Genomic DNA, 17,612 nt, shown 5'->3' with positions numbered 1-17,612 from the left:
GCCCAGTTGCTTATAGTTCTGCTTGTGATATCTTGACACTGCCCGCCCCGACTGGAATTATGGCGATGTTGCGTTTTCCTTCTCTCTCTCGTGGATGTGTGCGTCTCTTAGTTCGTGCTTTTAACGTTTAAGACCACTGAAAGCCATTGAACTGGGCAAGCAGTAGGTAATGGCTGTTCTCAGACACGTAAAACTGCGATTTTTTTTAAGTAGGTAATTTGTTTTTTCGTCTATAGAGATGTTTTGACGTCAAGTCTTGTTCCTGCGTGCGAATTAATGTTTGCTAACAGCAATAACTTAATTCCGGTTTTCACGAGTGAGTAGGTACATACACGTGTCTTACTAACACATGTATTTTTTCATTATGCGAATTTTGTCCAAATGTAAAGTGTTAAGTAGTCAAGTCATTAAAAAAAAAAAACAAGTACAAAAACGAACATTTACTAAATTGTAAAACTTATACTAAATACTTAGTACAAAATTTAATTATACATGTTAGAGTACGAATATTATACTCTGATCCCAAGGTAACAATGACCTTTGTGGAGGACGCATAGCGCCAGTTAAACAATGGCTCACTGTCACGGATTACTTTTATTGGATGTTCTCTGTACGGAGTTCGACACAAGAATGGTACAACTCGTGCGGCTCGCCTTCTTATAAGGGTTGTCCCCACTACCGTACCTTGCACGTGTGTCGTAAACAAGTGCAGGTGTTGTTTGTTTGCTAGCCGCACGTGTTGTTTACAGTTAACATAATATTTAGATTTTCAATATTTCGCTGTCGCGCTATCACGGCCATACTGATACGCAGCTCGTGCTCTGAGCTTGCGTTTATTCTGAAACAAGGGTATCTTTTAGTTCACTGTAGTAGCATATTCAATTTGTAATTAAGTATTTGTGCTGTTAAGTCAGTTGTTGTAAGTCTATATCGGTGCATCGACACGAGCTCACAATTGGCAAATTCAACAATAATCGAATTGTTCATTCTTTAAATTGCATTGTTACGCCCAGTTGTAAGTCTATATCGTTCCATCGATACGATCTCACAAATTAAAAAATAATAGTTTCCTAGTCCGTTATTTGTTCAAAGATCGGATTAAAATGGGTGAAGATGTTAATCAACCAAATAGTTTTTACTTTTTGCCAGACTCAGAGGCTTAAATTTTATAAGCTTGTTCTGGTTGAAAGTTCAGTTGACAAACTCAGCGGCCAAAAATATAGCTTGTTTCAACAACATCACGGTGAAAGGGACGTTTGCCAAACTCAGAGGCTTTAGTTGCTTGGATTAGCAGCAGTTCCAGTCTCAGAAATATTCGATGAACTCAGAGGCTATTTTGTGGCTTGTTTTTGATATTTGTTGGTTGTTGCTTCTAGTGATTTTACTTTTCGACAGACTCAGAGGCTTAAATTTTTATAAGCTTGTTCTGGCTGAAGGTGTCGTAAACAAGTGCAGGTGTTGTTTGTTTGCTAGCCGCACGTGTTGTTTACAGTTAACATAATATTTAGATTTTCAATATTTCGCTGTCGCGCTATCATACATTTAAAAATAAGTAATAGGTGGTAAAATACGTACACTTGTCTTAATCCAAATACTGAATATTGAATGTTACGCGCAAAAAACATAGTACCTATCACGTAACCTATTTTATTGTCTTATCATAAATGCATTTGCAGATAAAAATGGCTTATTTGAAAAATATTAGCTTAGATTTATTTTTTTGCGTGGTTACTCTTGCGAAGGACATGCTGACTAGCCCAATTGAGAATATAGTCGTGAACTTATTATTGTGTTGTTGATTTTGAATTTTATTTAATTTTACGAGCCACTACATAATAAGCAAACATTTAAGTAATTATTACAATCACAATCAATAAAAAAACGAATGAGTTGCAGCTGGATTACAATTCTTATCACTTCTCCTAATTTACACAAGACGATGGAATATAGGCTGTATGTGATAAGATATTTCAAGGCTGTTGGCCTACAGAGATGGCCTTTACCCAGCATTGGGTATAAGGTATCAATATTTTATAAATAATACTTCCAAACTTGCTACAAACCAGTTGCAACACATGCATAATATAACAAGCTATAATTGTGCTTTAGCATAATAGAACATAACAAACTTTGCTACCAATATTTAATATTTTCTAGATTCTCTATTTAAAAAAATATTTAAGCTTAAGCTAGTGTTCAAACATTTTCATAGTCTACACAAATGTGTATAATAATATTTATATAAAAAGTTCATATTATAAGCATTATAATTTCTTGCATTTAGGCTCAGTGGCTGCCCACTTTTTGTCACAGTTATGTACATGGCATTTTAAGTCAAGTGTAAAGAAAGATGGGTTAGTAGATTAATAAAATATTACCTATAAAGCTGCAAAATATTCAGTCTCTAATATTTGGACAAATCAAATAATTCAGGTCACTTATCCACACTTATCTAATGGTGTCTTAAATTTTAATCTGTGTTGTACTAGGCTTTGAACATTCATTTCTGAACAAAATTTAGAAATATGTATGTTAATACAAGTAATACATTGTGAACTTAATAGAGCAGTACAAATATAGTGTACCAAAACTGATTGTATAATCTTATACAAATAAAAGTTATTCTAGTTAGAAATGTATGGACATGACACCAATATAATGAATGACAAAACTTTTAAGCACCCTCGTCTATGCTCTTCAAGGATGTATCATAAAGTATCATTTCCAAGTATATTTCTTTAAAAGTATATTAGGAATGTTAAAATGTTTGTCATAAGCTTAATTTACAATGAGTGGATGCAATATGAACAATGGATGCAATAAGGAATACATTCAATTTAGATATGTAAAATGCACTGTCCAATGTTAAATTGGTAAATCGTTGACCTCATTCACTGGACATCAGTCTTTTAATTATAATTTTTTTGTCAGTGAACACTTGTGTATCTTGAATTAACTAGTAAGTGCATCTTAAGAATAATGTCACATTTTCGTAGATGCCTCTAGGGAGCGCAGTAGAGGTGCGCGGGCCATATACTAGAAGCGATCTTTGGATGCATGCAGGTCAGGGTTGGTGAGGTACTGAAGCTCCTGCAGTTCTTGGAACTTCTCATGATCCCGAATATGTGCATAGTTTGCAGACAAGCACATCAAATAGTGCACTAAGCTCAGGATAACAAGTATGCAGGAAACCATCGCTAGAATGAACATAAACTCTGCCTTTTCCACATAATCTTTGCAGAATAATTTCATTTTGTGCGCCTCACATATTTTCATGTCTTCTTGCTTGACCGTTGACGGGAACATGAAATCGAATTGCGTAAAGTCGATACACGTCAACAGTTCGATATTTTTCGGTTTCGAACAAAGTTTCCAGAATATAGTAAACAGAAATGTCGTTATGACTAAGAATCCGAGCAGCAGAATCCATGTGAATGTCAGAATGTAGGTGATGATCATGAATACAGCACAGGATATTCTACCGCCGACACGGGCCCTCCATGCCCGGTACACTTTTTGTCTAGTGGCACCTGTCGTTAAGCAACCCAAACATAGCAACATGAAACCCAGGGCGGCCATACAGGCGCTACCCACTATGAATATCATTTGCAGGGCTTCGATCCATATTAGTCGGAAGTGGAATACTTCATCAAACATAAGTATCGAAAGAGCGGATCCTCGGTACATGGTTCCACAAAATACCCCCACGCCCAAACAGCACATAATGGTTGCTATGAGAGTAGCATGAGGCACTCGCGTTAGACATTTTTGGCACCCGTCACCCATTGTGTATGCACTATCACTTTATCAATAAAATAACTTCTCACTGTTATTGAAACCACTTATTATTTCATAAATAAAATCACAAAAGAGAAAGTCGAAACGAATCGAGTGAGTCAAACTTTTTTTTTCTTTTACAGTTGATCTAATTAGAGTTGAACCAGTAATAATTACTAATATCAGCTCCATAGGATAAACGACTAAACTGTAAAAAAAAATAGAATGTACTCAATATCATTTTACGTAAAAAGAACCCATTCTGTTTTCATATGATCTTTTTTTATGTTTAATTGATGACTTATTAGTTAAAAACTCTTATTAAATGGATTAATCATTAAATATAAATACGTTAACAGGCAAAAATACTAGGTGGAAATATGAGTAGTATTAGTTACGAGCAGCACTAAATATCCACGTCCGTCAAACGTTAAAGTGACAGATCAGTATAACGTTCAGAAATCGGTGACCGGCTGTCGGTTGGTCCTAATCCTTGTAATAAAAATAATGTGACATGAAAATAATATTTTGCGAACAAAAATGTGAGTAAAAATATTTAAATAAGTTTTAATTTTAAAAAACTGTGTATTTTATTATACATTGTTATTTTATAGATGTTCTTTCCTTTATTAATATTACTTATTAATAATACTTTGTACTTTTATAGTACTAATCGGACCAACTGACAATGTGTCGGTTGGTTTCTGAACGAATGATATAAAAAAAAATATAATTGCCGACGACGAGTGTTTTGTACGCGAATTAATTTAATTATTAGTATTTTATCTATAATTCTGATATACATTAGTAGTTTAGAAACTTTCTATATTATTCACGATCACCATGGAAGCACTATATCATCAAACAAACCAGTTACTGCAAGAGATATCCGATTTGTTCGTGAAGCTCGAGAAGGATCCGATTCACGGAGAAGATATTGAAAATGCAATACAGGCGAAAATTAATGCAGTTAATGCGTGAGTTTCCCTTCTATGAATTATTAGGAAACACCCTATATATCCAATAATTTTATTTGATTTTATTAGAATATATATTTCGGTAGATTTAACAACACGTATCCTTAACATATGTTATAATAAAACTTTTATCTTTTCCAGAAACTGCGAGAAATTAGACATATATGTTTTTAAAACACCTATCAATCAAAGGCCAATGGCGAAGATGAGAGTTGACCAGTTAAAATATGACAGTAGACATATACAGGTACACTAGAAACTTTTAAAGTAGGATGCCACACTCTGAGATTTTAACTAAAATAAGTTCTTAATTTATAAATACTACATAGGTAGTATTAGACAGATGTAGACATCTACATCTGTGTAAAAATGGTTTCTTAATATCAGTAGACTTGTTCAAATTAAGAAAGATTATTTTAGGTGACTCTTATGTTTAGGTAATGGTTCCTGTTGGTCTTTATGACAGATAATCTCTGTACTTGCAACTACATCTCCTTGTTAGATTTACAATCTCCTTGTAATTATTATTATTACACAGTAACTGCTAATAATATTATATTTGTTGTATTTTTTTTATATAGGCTTCACTAAATAACGCTCAGAACAAAAGACGAAGGAGAGAACAGGAGTTGAGTGAGCGAGAACAGTTGCTTAGCAGGCGGTTTGGACCTGGCAGTGACCACACTGCAATTACAGTAGACTACTTGGCCCAAGAACAAAACTCTTTGCAGAATTCCCATCGGAATGTTGATGAAATGTTACATACAGGTAAGTTTCAGTACATGATTGTGTGATTTACGCTCCAGTGTCTCAAGCTCTACACCACTGTTTGAAATAAGGGTTGGATTATAGATAATTGATATCACATGAATAGGGTAGTTTCCAACTAGTCAAATCAGTTAGTTTTTACTAAAAATCAAAACACGAAATTACTATGGAATTTGTATAAAAAAGCAACCTATGAAATCATAGAAAAACATGATGAAATGTCGCACTTTTTTTTAAAATTCACAAATAAGTTAAATAGAAAAAAGAAAACATTTTTTGTCACCTTTAGATCTGTTTTATTTAGTAATCAGAATTTGATAATTTATTTCTGACCTAGGAAACTACCCAATTTCAGGTTTAGTGCTTGGTTAATGGCAATAGCCTCACCCCCCGTTTCCATAGGACTTAAACATAGCTGGGGGAGGAATGGGTTTATATATTATATACGTGCCTACCCCTTTGGGGATGCAGGCGTGATGTTATGTTATGATAAATACAGTATTAAGTAATAATGTATCTATCTATAAGCGGATATTTGAGAAGTATAGTAGTGTAACTCGAGCCTATAGTTAAAAAAAAATATCTGTGGAATAATTGAAGTGGAATACCTGGGTCTCCAGGTTTTGTTGTATTACTTCATACATAAATCACGCCTTAATATACTGTTTGAATGAGCAAAGCCACAAGTCATTAACAAGATAACCTAAACCTAAACTCCTGATTCTGTCCAATTGATCAATCCAGTACTAAAATAGGCAAGTCTATTACTTTGATAAAGATTTTTTTTGATAGTTTTTTGTTTTACCTTATTTTATGCTTTATAATAAATAACATAATTTATTTAAAATAACAAATGATATTGCTATTTCACGGTAGATGGCGCCACATATCGGTAAGGTTGTATTGAACTGGAATATTTATATGCCTTTTATGTACCTACTTAAAATAATTTTAAGTACATTAAAGGTTATTGAAAGTTTCTTTACATTTATATAATTTTACTAGATATAGTTTCGTATAAAATTAAAAAGCAATACGTCTACGTGAGATACCTACTCAACTGATAAGGTAGCTAAGGTAGGTAGGTATCTAATAGGTATATCTCGATAGGTAGTTGGCAGGTATTTAAATACCCTGCATAAGATAGTACGCTGTAGAACAGAGTGAGCGTCACATTGTGAGATTATCAGTAATAGTTTCCCAAGAAATTGTTGCGTGTTTTAAGGTAGTAAATTTTTTTTTTTACTCTCACGTTTTAATTGTACTCTGGTAGGTATGTAAATAAATGTTAGTCAAGAGTGCCAGTTACAGTGAAGTGTGTAATTACAGCACCTGGCCACTAGTCTCCTAACTACCCCGTAAGTAAATCAAAGAACAAAGTTCGAGTTTAGTGACAGTGACCTTACGATTCAAACACCCACCTTCACCTTCATACAATAAAAATATAGATGTCTGTATTAAAATCAAATCTTATTGCGTTTGTGATACAGCTGAGATTAGTTTGTGGTAATTTGACAGATTGTACGCATCGTCGCCATATTTGTTTACAAACTATTCGCTATTTGGAACTTTGTAATTTTGTCATATTTAAATATCGAATTGGTCTATACAGAGACGTTGTCTGCGTAAATAGGCACGCACGCAAACGATTGCTGACGTCAGTAATTGACACTTCTAATAACAAAACAAATCATAAATAAACAACGTAAACGCAAAGATCCGTAACTCGAGGATCGAGTCGAATGATTTTTTTTTTATTCTAAAACATTTTATGACCGACACATACCCGCACAAAATTCAAGAAATATCGAAAGATAAGAGAAATTAAAACACTTACCACATTTTGTAATAAATCAGACGCAGTCTTTTCGAACAAGGTGAAGTCTCAGGCACTAATGACTGGCATGATCTTAAATGTTTTTTTGTCCAAAGAGGAGAACTAGTAGTTTTTAAAATACCTGTTATGTAGAATACATAATATGATATGAAACAGATACGGGCAGTTGGTTAATGTGATCAGATATGACTAAGTTTTAGTGGAGCGATACAGCGAGGTGTCTCGGCATCCGGCCCACGGCACTTCTGCTCGGGCAAATAATTACACGTATCTTAGCCGCGCTAACTACTGCTGCCTCCATTGTCTTCGGAGATGACTTGTTACAATGTTACTCGTGTTCTGCTCAAATAAACTCATCTGCAAATGGGAGTTAATCAGTGTTATTGTATCTCGCAGTATGCGGTAAACGCATTAGTTCAATTTCTTCCTGTTTTGTGACCTTGAACGGTATACGAGTGATGGAAAATCAAAACTTGTTATGTTAATTACTAGACGTATAGGTGAGCTAACTATTTCTGCTTATAAATTTTATTCTTTTTTATATTTCGCCTTCCGATGTGGATTTACCTTCAAAAGACATAGGTACCTAAGTTTTATTAATTAATATTCGTAAAATTCCAGTCGCATTAAAAAGGTCGTTGAGTTTTGACAGCTCATTCGCGAATGTAAAAGCCAGTGCCAGCCTTCAAAGACACATAGAAGGTCTTTTTTTATGTATTACGTAAAAGAAAGATAAACCTCCTGCACCTATAAAACTGTTTAAGTTTCGTTTCCCAATTTTGTTAGAAAGCTTTTAATTATGTTTTTTTTTAGTTATTTTGGTAAGTAATGCGTATGACCTACAATTTGTAGCGGAAAATCGTCAAATCTTGTTTGACTAACTTTAAAGTTTAACCTACCTCCTTAATAGCAACACGGACCTCCGCGGACCGGCCAACTTGAGAATGGATTGTTTTTTAAAGATCTTATTAGGTAATACTTACTGTAGATATAGGTACCTCCTAGTTACTGAGAAAGTTAAGGTGTTAGTAGAATCTGATACGGGATTTCTGGATTGTGTGTCTTAAAGGCCCTGTTAGGAACCTTGATATTACCTATCCTAAATATCGCACGTGTTTCTTTCGTGTGAGTAAATGTTAATTCATTAGTCATTACACTTTGTCCTTGTAAAGGACTTTGACCACTCGCTCCGGTCACTTAAACGAACCAACGAACCTAAGTCCATCGAATAGTAGACTTTGACCACCAGGTGACATCACTTAAAGTGAAAAGCTTTATTTTTTATTCTTTTTTATTAGCGAATGTACAGAGTCCATTACCATTGCTATCACACACACACACATATATATATACCTATTAATAGGCAGTAGGTATTGTTTGCCTATTCAAAGCTTATACAGCAAAGTTTATCTATCATAAGAATATATTATCATAAGAAAAGGGGAAACTGGGACCAGCTCCCGGTTTTGGATTGCCAGCGTTTCCAGCACCGGAATTAGACACTTATTCACCGGATAGGCGATCAGACATCAGCCACCGTAAAATAGGCTCTAAAGGCCATAGCCCACTTTCACGACTGCTAACAGAGTAACACAAATACCTATGGGCTTTAACGCGTAGTTTTCTGCTCAGTGCTCACACATAGTTCAGTGTCAGGAAGCCCGCCATCAGACTGCTCGGTGGTCGACCGCTGCTTCTGTTTAGGGCGGTGTTGGGTAGGAGCGATGTTGGAGCAGAGTCGTGCAAGTGGGCTATACCTTTAGAATTCCTGTTCTTCTTTACAGGATCCAATATTTTGGACACGTTGAAGTACAACAGGGAGACACTGAAGGGCGCGCACAGGAGGCTCATCGACTTGGCCAACACCCTCGGACTGTCCAACGCAACCATCTCCCTTATAGAACGACGGGTGGCGCAAGACAAATACGTACTGATCGGAGGCATGTTTGTTACCATCGCTGTTATAGTACTCGTCATCATATACCTGACGTAGTGTATCTATCATATTAAATATATGACTTTTATACACAAAAATATACCCAGAATTTTCAGACAATAAAAGAATTGTATTAATGAGGTACTTTCCAGGTCACGTTCCTCAAAGACAACACAGATGGCGTTGTAAAGATTTTCCTTCCTGCAAATTTCGTGGATAACAGACATATGCATCGTGTTTCTTTGTTCATAATTGTTTTTGGGTATAAACGATGACCCTTTTTATTACACGCAGGCACAATTACATCTTCGACCCATTATTATTCTGATGAAAATAAAGAGAAGCAATATAGGTAGCAACATAATTATATACATAATCTGATCCTAATATCAAATACAAAATTATTTTTATATATATGCTTCTGCCATTGCATTGTATTTTTGAAATGATGTACCCGGGTAATGAGGAAATAGGTAATTAACACGTTAAATCTCGACAGAGCCATCTATATTGTGTTTTGGGAACGTAGCTAGGGAAGTCATATTAAAAATCATAATAAATCCTACGCAGATAGGAAAAGTAACACAACCTGCGAGAGTCAAGTATTTTATATGAAGATAGTCTACTATTCTGATTATATTTCACTTGTGATGGCATAATATTTTAGATCACATTTCATATATCCTACTAGTCGTAATCTTGGCATCCTTTTTTTCAGAACCTCGGTTATTATGTAAATATTCTGTTAATGTACGATAAGCTGCAAAAGTCCAATCAGTTTCTTGCAAAGTAATAAATTAACTGGTTGCACTTAAGACCTCCTGTCGTTCCTGTAATAGACCAAAAACACCTACAAATACAAAAACATTAATTTTATAACAACTAGTTGTTCATAATTTCGCCACTGTTTACAAATATGACAGTGACTGAACTTTTGCTCTTTGATTGTACCTATGTCCGAAATAGCTAAACCCCAACCAATGATTACGCTCTGATCAACTGTGATGAACTTTTCATTGTCATACGCAAATTTCATAATAATTAGATAGGTACTTGTAAAAAGTTTACAACTGTATAATATAAAAGGTTAATGATTCTACGATTTTTTATGCTACTTTTACGATTTAGGGACGTTGTTTTGTGACTTAAGGGGTTACGGAGAATTTTGTAACCCTGTATGTTTGTTTTTTTACATCACAAACTTTCATGAACACTAGTGTAAAAGTTCAGATGGACTGTATGTACGGTCACGAGTAATATGTATACACTTTGAAACCATGTCACATTAAGTTTTTTGCAAATTAATCCGTAAGTCTCATTAAATGTGAAATATGATAGTGCGACAGGGTTCTAAAGTGGGTATATGATATTGCTCATGACTGTAATTTTATCATTATGACCCCATTCTATGTTTTGGCCTACCCTACACGAGGAAGACTTAGATAGTAAAACCTACGTTAAGGGATTTTGACCACAGAATAATAACATTTTTAGATTAATCTGACAATCTAAACAGTCAAAACTAAACCGGAATGGTGTAGTTCGATTACTCTGCAATACGGTAATGTAAATTGACGTAAAATGGTTTGTTGTAAGTTTAGGAAAATTATGTTTTCACACACCGAGACGCGTATCGGCTTCCACAATACAGGTTAGATCCTAGTGCGGATGTGGGCAGCGGTCGGGCGTCCAATAGTTGTATTATGCCTATTGTACCTACTACTGTGAACATGCTGTATTTTAATTAAAACACATAATAACGGGTTCCTACCGCGTTTAAAGCAGGGATATGAGACTACCGATATTTTGACACTTGCAAGTGCCATGATCACGGGATGACGGGAACCCCGTTATTATGTGTTATAATTAAGATAATAACCGTGTAAACTTTTTTTTACCGCGTAAACTTAAAACAATGCTGTATTTTATTATTGTACTGCTACTATATTGTATGTTACATTCCTTCATTTTATCATATAATATATCACATCTAGATAGTGTTAGAATTTTGTATTTTTTTTTTTATTTATTTATTTACTCCCATTGCGTCTTGTTCCTTATTTAAGTGTGCGATCCTGTATAAAAGTGTATAAATAATTTCTCGTTAAGTTACATAAATAAATAAATTCTATTGATATTTTATTAAATGGTGTGTTTTCTTATAACAAAGTATACCACTGCTATAAATATATCCTGTAGATCGAGTACTAAAACGTCAAGGTGATCAATGTTGTTAAAGCACGTAGGTCCTTTTATGACATGAATGTTATATCTTACACCAATGAAGAAAAACAACTTGGAAAATGAATATTTTTATTTATAGTAATAATAAATTTTGCTACCTGCAATAAAAACCACATTTCCGAAAACCCTGTTAAGTCGTGTAGTCATTACCTACCTATATTATTTTAATAAGTAATTTATAAAGTTGGTACCTAAGTATCAAATTCTAAAGTTTAAAGTTTGAACAGTTCAAAGTTATTCATATAAATAATAAACGCTTTTTAATAGCTTTTATTTGAGCGTAGGTACGAGATTCAAACTTAAGTATTCATTATTGTGTATATCAGGATCGCGGGTGTATTTCTCAGATCAGCCTAAATATATTGCAGTTATTTGGTACCTTCTGTGTACTTTTACGTACCTCTCCTGAAAATCTGTGTACCTACGTCCATACAATGATATTTTGAATATTAGGTACACCCGCCATCATGATGTCAGAACCGCGGGTGTACTGTTAACCAATATATGTACCTTAGTACACTGTTTAACTACATTTGGTACCTTTTGTGTACCTCAAGAAACAAGTATTAAACCAATAAAATACGGTATACTTTCTGAGAAATTTCAAAAAAACATTTTTTTCTCTTTTACGTCGTTACTATTTTACTTAAAAAAAACAGTAATCGAACCCAGAACCTTCACATTAAACATATACTACTATGCCCATCCCGGGATTCGAACCCAGAACCTCCACATTAAACATCTACTATTATGTCCTTACCGGGAATCGAACCCAGAGCCTCAACATTGTATGTATACTATTTTTTGGCTATACCAGGATTCGAACCCAGAAACACCGCGTTAAACATGTAGGCACAAATGTGGCTTACTGGGAATCGAATCAGAAAAAAAATTGAGGTAGGTACTTTTGTATTGATTGCACAATCACAGTGCAAAAAAAAAGTTTTTTTTGGAATTTCTCAGAAAGTATACCGTATTTTATTTGTTTAATACTTGTTTCTTGAGGTACACAAAAGGTACCAACTGTAGTTAAACAGTGTACTAAGGTACATATATTGGTTAACAGTACACCCGCGGTTCTGACATCATGATGGCGGGTGTACCTAATATTCAAAATATCATTGTATGGACGTAGGTACACAGATTTTCAGGAGAGGTACGTAAAAGTACACAGAAGGTACCAAATAACTGCAATATATTTAGGCTGATCTGAGAAATACACCCGCGATCCTGATATACACAAAGTATCTAATCGTGTCATAAATTCAGTTTTATTTCATTAACATTTTACGATTTCTAATAAAGGACTAACTGTCGTTGGTTTTCTGCAAGAAGTGTCTACAAAGAGACAATAGAGCTTGCAAGTGCAGGCACAAAAACCTTGTCAAAATTTTGAACTATTAAACATCCTAGGCACTAAAATTTTGGTCTAACTTATCGTCCTACAATTTAGTGTCTCTTGTTTCGGGGTCACAGCAGGGAAGGATGGGCTCAACATGAGGGCACGCGAAGGCCACGTCTTCCTCCTTCCTGGGGGCGCAGGGGCCCGTGGCCGCTGGCGGCGGGTTCACGCACGTGTCCACCGGGGGCGGAGGCTCTCGCGGGTGCTCCGCCACCCGGACAGCGGCCGGCGAGATGTCCGGCACCTCCTTCCGCAAATGCTTGACCTTTTCATATGCGTCTGACGGGAGACGCATGTATTCTGGAACCTGGAATTTTTAAAGTATGATTGATACCGATGTGAAATTTTATTGACGTTAAATTGAAATTAGGTATGTTGTTCCAAAAACTATTGCTTTCAAAGCACTATTATGAATTGCACGCATTATTATGCATTGTTGTTTGCCTGTGTCACAGATCGTGTAAATTAAACGGAAGAGCTTGAAATGGCCTATAATGTATAAAGCGTAGGTGTGTCCTACCAGTAGGCGGGCGGTAGCTTCGCTGCGGATTGACAGGCCACTTTGTCATACACCAACCCCAAAACCTACTTAGTAAAGTGCTTACCTCCTTGCAATCCACGCCATAAGTTCCGAGGTATCCGGGGAAGTGTTGTTTCTGTTTGTCCGGGTCCGGCTCGTAATTGCTACCGCCGTGGTGTACGGTGGGGGGAACGATGTCATACGCGCACTCATCCTTCGCGCGTCTTTCTGCGCGCTCCTTTGCACCCTGTTAAGTATATAAGTAGTGTGTGTGTAGTAGGGAATGCAATCCCCACTCGAGATTGCAAATTCGAAATCCCGCGGGATTGGAGATATCAATCTCACGAGATCTCGAAATTTTCGGGATCCGGATTTCGGGATAAAAAAATGTAAAGTTAGGATGGCTGAAAACGATGAAAACTGCTTGTTTGTGGTAGTGAGGTTAATCCAACCAAATTTCTATGTTACTAACTAAATAATTAAGTTTTCTTTGGAAATCAGCATAATCAAAACAAAAAGCATAACTCAAGGAGATTCGCTCGATCCCGTTAATCTCGAATGGGATCTCTTCATATTATGCTTCGGAATTGATCTCGAAAAACCTAGACGAGATCTCGCGAGATCGGGATTGTATTCCCTAGTGTGTAGTAGCGATAACGTGAGTAGATCAGTTATTAGGTCAAAGGTGATTCGGTAAAGACATACATACGTGTTCAGAATAAAAAAACAAATTTTTTCCTTAATGTATTTGAATTATAGTAAAGAATGCTGTCGTAACAATTACGCTCGATATTTACGATAGCAATCGTGAAGATCTCAAAATCGTACAATCAAAGACAACTTACGTACGCGAGGACTTATTTGGGAGGGCATAGAAAGAAGACCTCTCTTCCTGCTACGCTTAAAATCTATTTTTAGTAAGGCAAAAATTACTTACCGGATCTCTATAGCGGTCGCAGAAGTCGGGATCTTCGTCGTAGGGAGGCTGCTCACCCGGCGGGTACACCGCATACTTGGGCTTCTCTTGCTTCTTCGTGGCGATCTCCGGGCCACTGAAGCATACTACCTTCTGGTGGTCGTCGCGAGGCGCCCCCGACTTCAATATGCCTTTCAGTGGCAACACGTCGTCGGCAGATGCTTTGCTGAAAATGTATTTAAAGGCTTCAATGTTCACTGAGTGCCTCAAAACGGGTACAGAAGAAGAGCTATGCTCAAGGGTTGATGACCAACGATCTCATTAGACAAATGGGCACCGACTGTAGTAATTATACGTACTTATCTACGTATCTAGTAGTTCGATCTATTCTGAACCAGCGTGGGTATATGAAACGATTGATGAATGTGGAGGAAGCAAATGGCATTCCATAGTTTCTGCTTACCCCGTTGGGAAATAGAAGTGAGTTTATGTAATACATGTATCTTATTTTTGTCCTTTTTCGTTTAGTCACGAATTCGTTTAAAAATGGTTGTTAGAGACACCGTACGGTACTGAGTACTGAGGGGGATGATTCAACTCATGATACTGAGTTAATTTGAATGATGTTTTTTTTGTTTTTGTTGAATTATTTTAAATCCCATACTTTTACGATGGAAAATTCCACTTGATATTAACTTTACTTAGAATGATGAACTGAATCATCCCTCTCAGTAATTTGTTCGGTGTCACTAGCACCCTGTCTAGACAAGTGAGTAATTTCGAAAATGGAGTTCACAAACAGTATGTACCTGGTCCTGGCTATGCGCAAGGATTCGTCGTAGGATATGCGCTCCGTGGTCTGCGGCGGCGTAGGCGGCCTGGCGGGGGTGGCACTGCCTTCCACCACGTCCAGGGCTGCTAGACACTTCTCCATCGCACTCGGCTCAGCCACGGCCGACTGGCCGATCTTGGCCAGCTGCGCACGAGTCTCCGCTGCTTGTTCTTCGCGGGCAGCCGCCTGTAACTCGTCACTTGTCACTCAATTGAACGTGAACTAAGTAGGTACTCTGACTTATAAGGATGACCTACGTACAAATACAATATTAGGTCCCGTACATGCCCCTATTGTACTGAAATTTGACGTACGCGCACGCGATATTTACGTGGTACTAACTACTTTATTTTTTTCTAAAAAATATATTTTTGGCATGGGCGCTAATGCCAGGTGCGTTGGTGAACATTACACACATACATTGACACACCTGTTGTTTTTGTGCTTATTGAAATGGATTTTTACATAAAAATAACTGTGTTTATTTAAATAGATGTAGGTGAGCCGTGGTAGCCGAGTTGGAAGAACGCTTGACTCTCATTGTGAGAGTCGTAGGTTCGAATCCCAACACGACCCTGAACTAATGATTTTAAAATTTGTTTTCGAATTCATATTATGATTATAAATAATTATCTCCTTCTCAGCGGTGAAGGAATACATCGTGAGGAAACCCACATTAGCGAGAAATGCCTTTTGGAGGCATGTGACTTATCATATAATAAGGTGGCTTAAAGTTTTAGTTTGAAAGGTCAGACAAGCAGTCGCTTCAGTAAAAACTGGACCTGTCAGATCTTTAGGTTAGGTAAGCGGACCCCGCGAGAAACGGGATAACGGAGATGATGATTTAAATAAGTAGATATAGGTTTATGTTTGGAGGATATCTAACCGTAAGTTCGTCATGCAGGTTGCCCTCGCGCATGTGGTAGTTGCGCACGTTGTCAATGACGTCAGGCGGGAACTTGTCGGGGTTGGCGCTCATGTAGCGGTACACGTACAGGTCGCACCCGACGATCTTGAAGCGGTGCTTGAAAACCGGAATCACCGCGCCTTCGAACCAATACCGTAGTTATTATATCATTATCTTGGTTGGTACTCACCGGTTACTCGCGCGATGCGGATGCTTAACGCCCAGGACATCCCGGACGTTGACCTGTACAGCTGTTCGGTGGCCAAATTCATAGATGTGGCATTTCGCTATTGTTCTAGTTAAATAATAATAATTCTTATGTCTTTTAAGTGATTGAGTCAGTCGAATTGGTTTTTACTGTAATGGCTGAATGTAAAACTGTAAAAATAAAATAAATAAATTATGCGTTGGTGTGACAGAAAGCTCGGTGAACCGTGGGTACCATTTCAAGTTGCAATAGGTGCCCTATTGAGAATATGGTCATGAGCTTATGTCGTTATTAGGTATGTTCACTCAATAGGCTCAGAAGTTGCTTTGTTGTTGCTTCACAGGGCATGAGCGGTCGGATGGTTACATGTTGCATAATTTACCAGAGTCTATATTCAGGACTAGCTTAGGTTTGGTGGTTTGGTGAAGCAACTTACCGATATAAAACTTGTCTGGCGTGTAGTAGGTCGGGAAGTTGGGGTCTGAATCCGGAAGTTGCAGGCGCATCGCCTAAAATTAAATTAAGCTTTATTATCGTACAGTACACACACAGTATGTTTTAAAGCAAGTTGCATTTTCATTTCGATTCCTGCACATCTCCATTCGTCTTTTTTTTTCTACGATGGTAACCCACAAGATGATAACGGCCATTGTGGTCTAGTAATTGAACATTGGGCTCACAAGGTCCTGGATTCGAATCCCGGTGGGGACATTTTCGCCCTCCACAATGTGTAGTTTAGGTGTTTGATATATAATTATTAATTGTTTTTAAGTAAATTTAAGTTTGTTAATGTGGCGTCCAATATGGAAATAAATGTGTTTTCTTTCTTTCTTTTTTATATAACAAAAAATATTTTGTGTATCCAGGTTGTAAGTTCGTAGTCGTTATGTGAGTCATGTCACACCTTTACTACTATTTACGGCTCAATAATAACTCTAACACCTGAGTTGATAGGGACTCGTATTTTTGAATCGTTTAACTGCGAAATACATACCTGTTTCATCTTGCAAATGACAATTTCTGATGCGCTATGTGAAATGGGTATACTTTCGCACGCGAATCGAAAACGATCCATTTTAAACGACTTTTGATATGCCGGTTGAGGTTTACCTGTAGAAACTTCCCCTCGATGATGCCGGAGTTGCGGCGGGGTATCTCTCCGATCTTGACGGTGCCGTCGGCCAGGCTGTACGCCAGCACGAACTTGCGACCCTCGTCCTCCGGGTGGATGTACTCCAATTCGCACAGGTACCGCAGGTACTGTATCCGAAAATACCGGGTTAAAGTT

The 17,612-nt window shown here is 36.9% G+C and overlaps 4 protein-coding genes across 4 annotated transcripts in view; 1 reads left to right on the top strand and 3 right to left on the bottom strand.

Moving 5' to 3' along the window:
* The window catches only part of LOC126381858 (multiple C2 and transmembrane domain-containing protein-like), a 44,819-nt gene extending 37,011 nt beyond the window's left edge, over positions 1 to 7,808 (bottom strand). Inside the window, exon 1 of the mRNA XM_050031383.1 lies at positions 7,360 to 7,808. Within this exon, the coding sequence (XP_049887340.1) occupies positions 7,360 to 7,364 (5 nt within the window). The 5' untranslated portion in view covers positions 7,365 to 7,808. The remainder of the gene's footprint in view (positions 1 to 7,359) is intronic.
* On the bottom strand, positions 2,983 to 3,943 carry LOC126381867 (neuronal membrane glycoprotein M6-b). Its single transcript, XM_050031404.1, has one exon. The coding sequence runs from the start codon at positions 3,784 to 3,786 to the stop codon at positions 3,037 to 3,039; it is 750 nt and encodes a 249-aa protein (XP_049887361.1). The 5' UTR covers positions 3,787 to 3,943; the 3' UTR covers positions 2,983 to 3,036.
* LOC126381871 (probable Golgi SNAP receptor complex member 2) lies at positions 4,495 to 11,442 on the top strand. Its single transcript, XM_050031409.1, has 4 exons — positions 4,495 to 4,754; positions 4,896 to 5,001; positions 5,336 to 5,522; positions 9,144 to 11,442. The coding sequence occupies exons 1-4, from the start codon at positions 4,621 to 4,623 to the stop codon at positions 9,350 to 9,352; spliced, it is 636 nt and encodes a 211-aa protein (XP_049887366.1). The 5' UTR covers positions 4,495 to 4,620; the 3' UTR covers positions 9,353 to 11,442.
* Positions 11,443 to 11,591: 149 nt separating this feature from the next.
* LOC126382287 (EF-hand domain-containing protein 1-like) overlaps positions 11,592 to 17,612 on the bottom strand; it is a gene marked incomplete at its 5' end in the record, with an annotated part of 58,234 nt that continues 52,213 nt past the window's right edge. The window contains 7 exons of the mRNA XM_050032104.1: positions 11,592 to 13,248; positions 13,547 to 13,708; positions 14,399 to 14,603; positions 15,187 to 15,395; positions 16,096 to 16,256; positions 16,761 to 16,833; positions 17,435 to 17,584. Of these exons, the coding sequence (XP_049888061.1) occupies positions 12,982 to 13,248; positions 13,547 to 13,708; positions 14,399 to 14,603; positions 15,187 to 15,395; positions 16,096 to 16,256; positions 16,761 to 16,833; positions 17,435 to 17,584 (1,227 nt within the window). The remainder of the gene's footprint in view (positions 13,249 to 13,546; positions 13,709 to 14,398; positions 14,604 to 15,186; positions 15,396 to 16,095; positions 16,257 to 16,760; positions 16,834 to 17,434; positions 17,585 to 17,612) is intronic.

This window comes from Pectinophora gossypiella, chromosome 3 (assembly GCF_024362695.1).
Source record: "Pectinophora gossypiella chromosome 3, ilPecGoss1.1, whole genome shotgun sequence".
Taxonomy (NCBI): Eukaryota; Metazoa; Arthropoda; class Insecta; order Lepidoptera; family Gelechiidae; genus Pectinophora; species Pectinophora gossypiella.
Note: the sequence above shows the minus strand (reverse complement) of the source record. Positions and strands in the feature narration are given on the sequence as shown.

Bases quoted from the DNA above. Each gene is read 5' to 3' on its own strand.
- LOC126381867 (XM_050031404.1), bottom strand. From the start codon at position 3,786: ATGGGTGACGGGTGCCAAAAATGTCTAACGCGAGTGCCTCATGCTACT.
- LOC126381871 (XM_050031409.1), top strand. From the start codon at position 4,621: ATGGAAGCACTATATCATCAAACAAACCAGTTACTGCAAGAGATATCC. The intron at 5,002-5,335 runs GTACACTAGAAA...TTTTTTATATAG, and splicing joins ATGACAGTAGACATATACAG to GCTTCACTAAATAACGCTCA. The intron at 5,523-9,143 runs GTAAGTTTCAGT...TCTTCTTTACAG, and splicing joins TGATGAAATGTTACATACAG to GATCCAATATTTTGGACACG.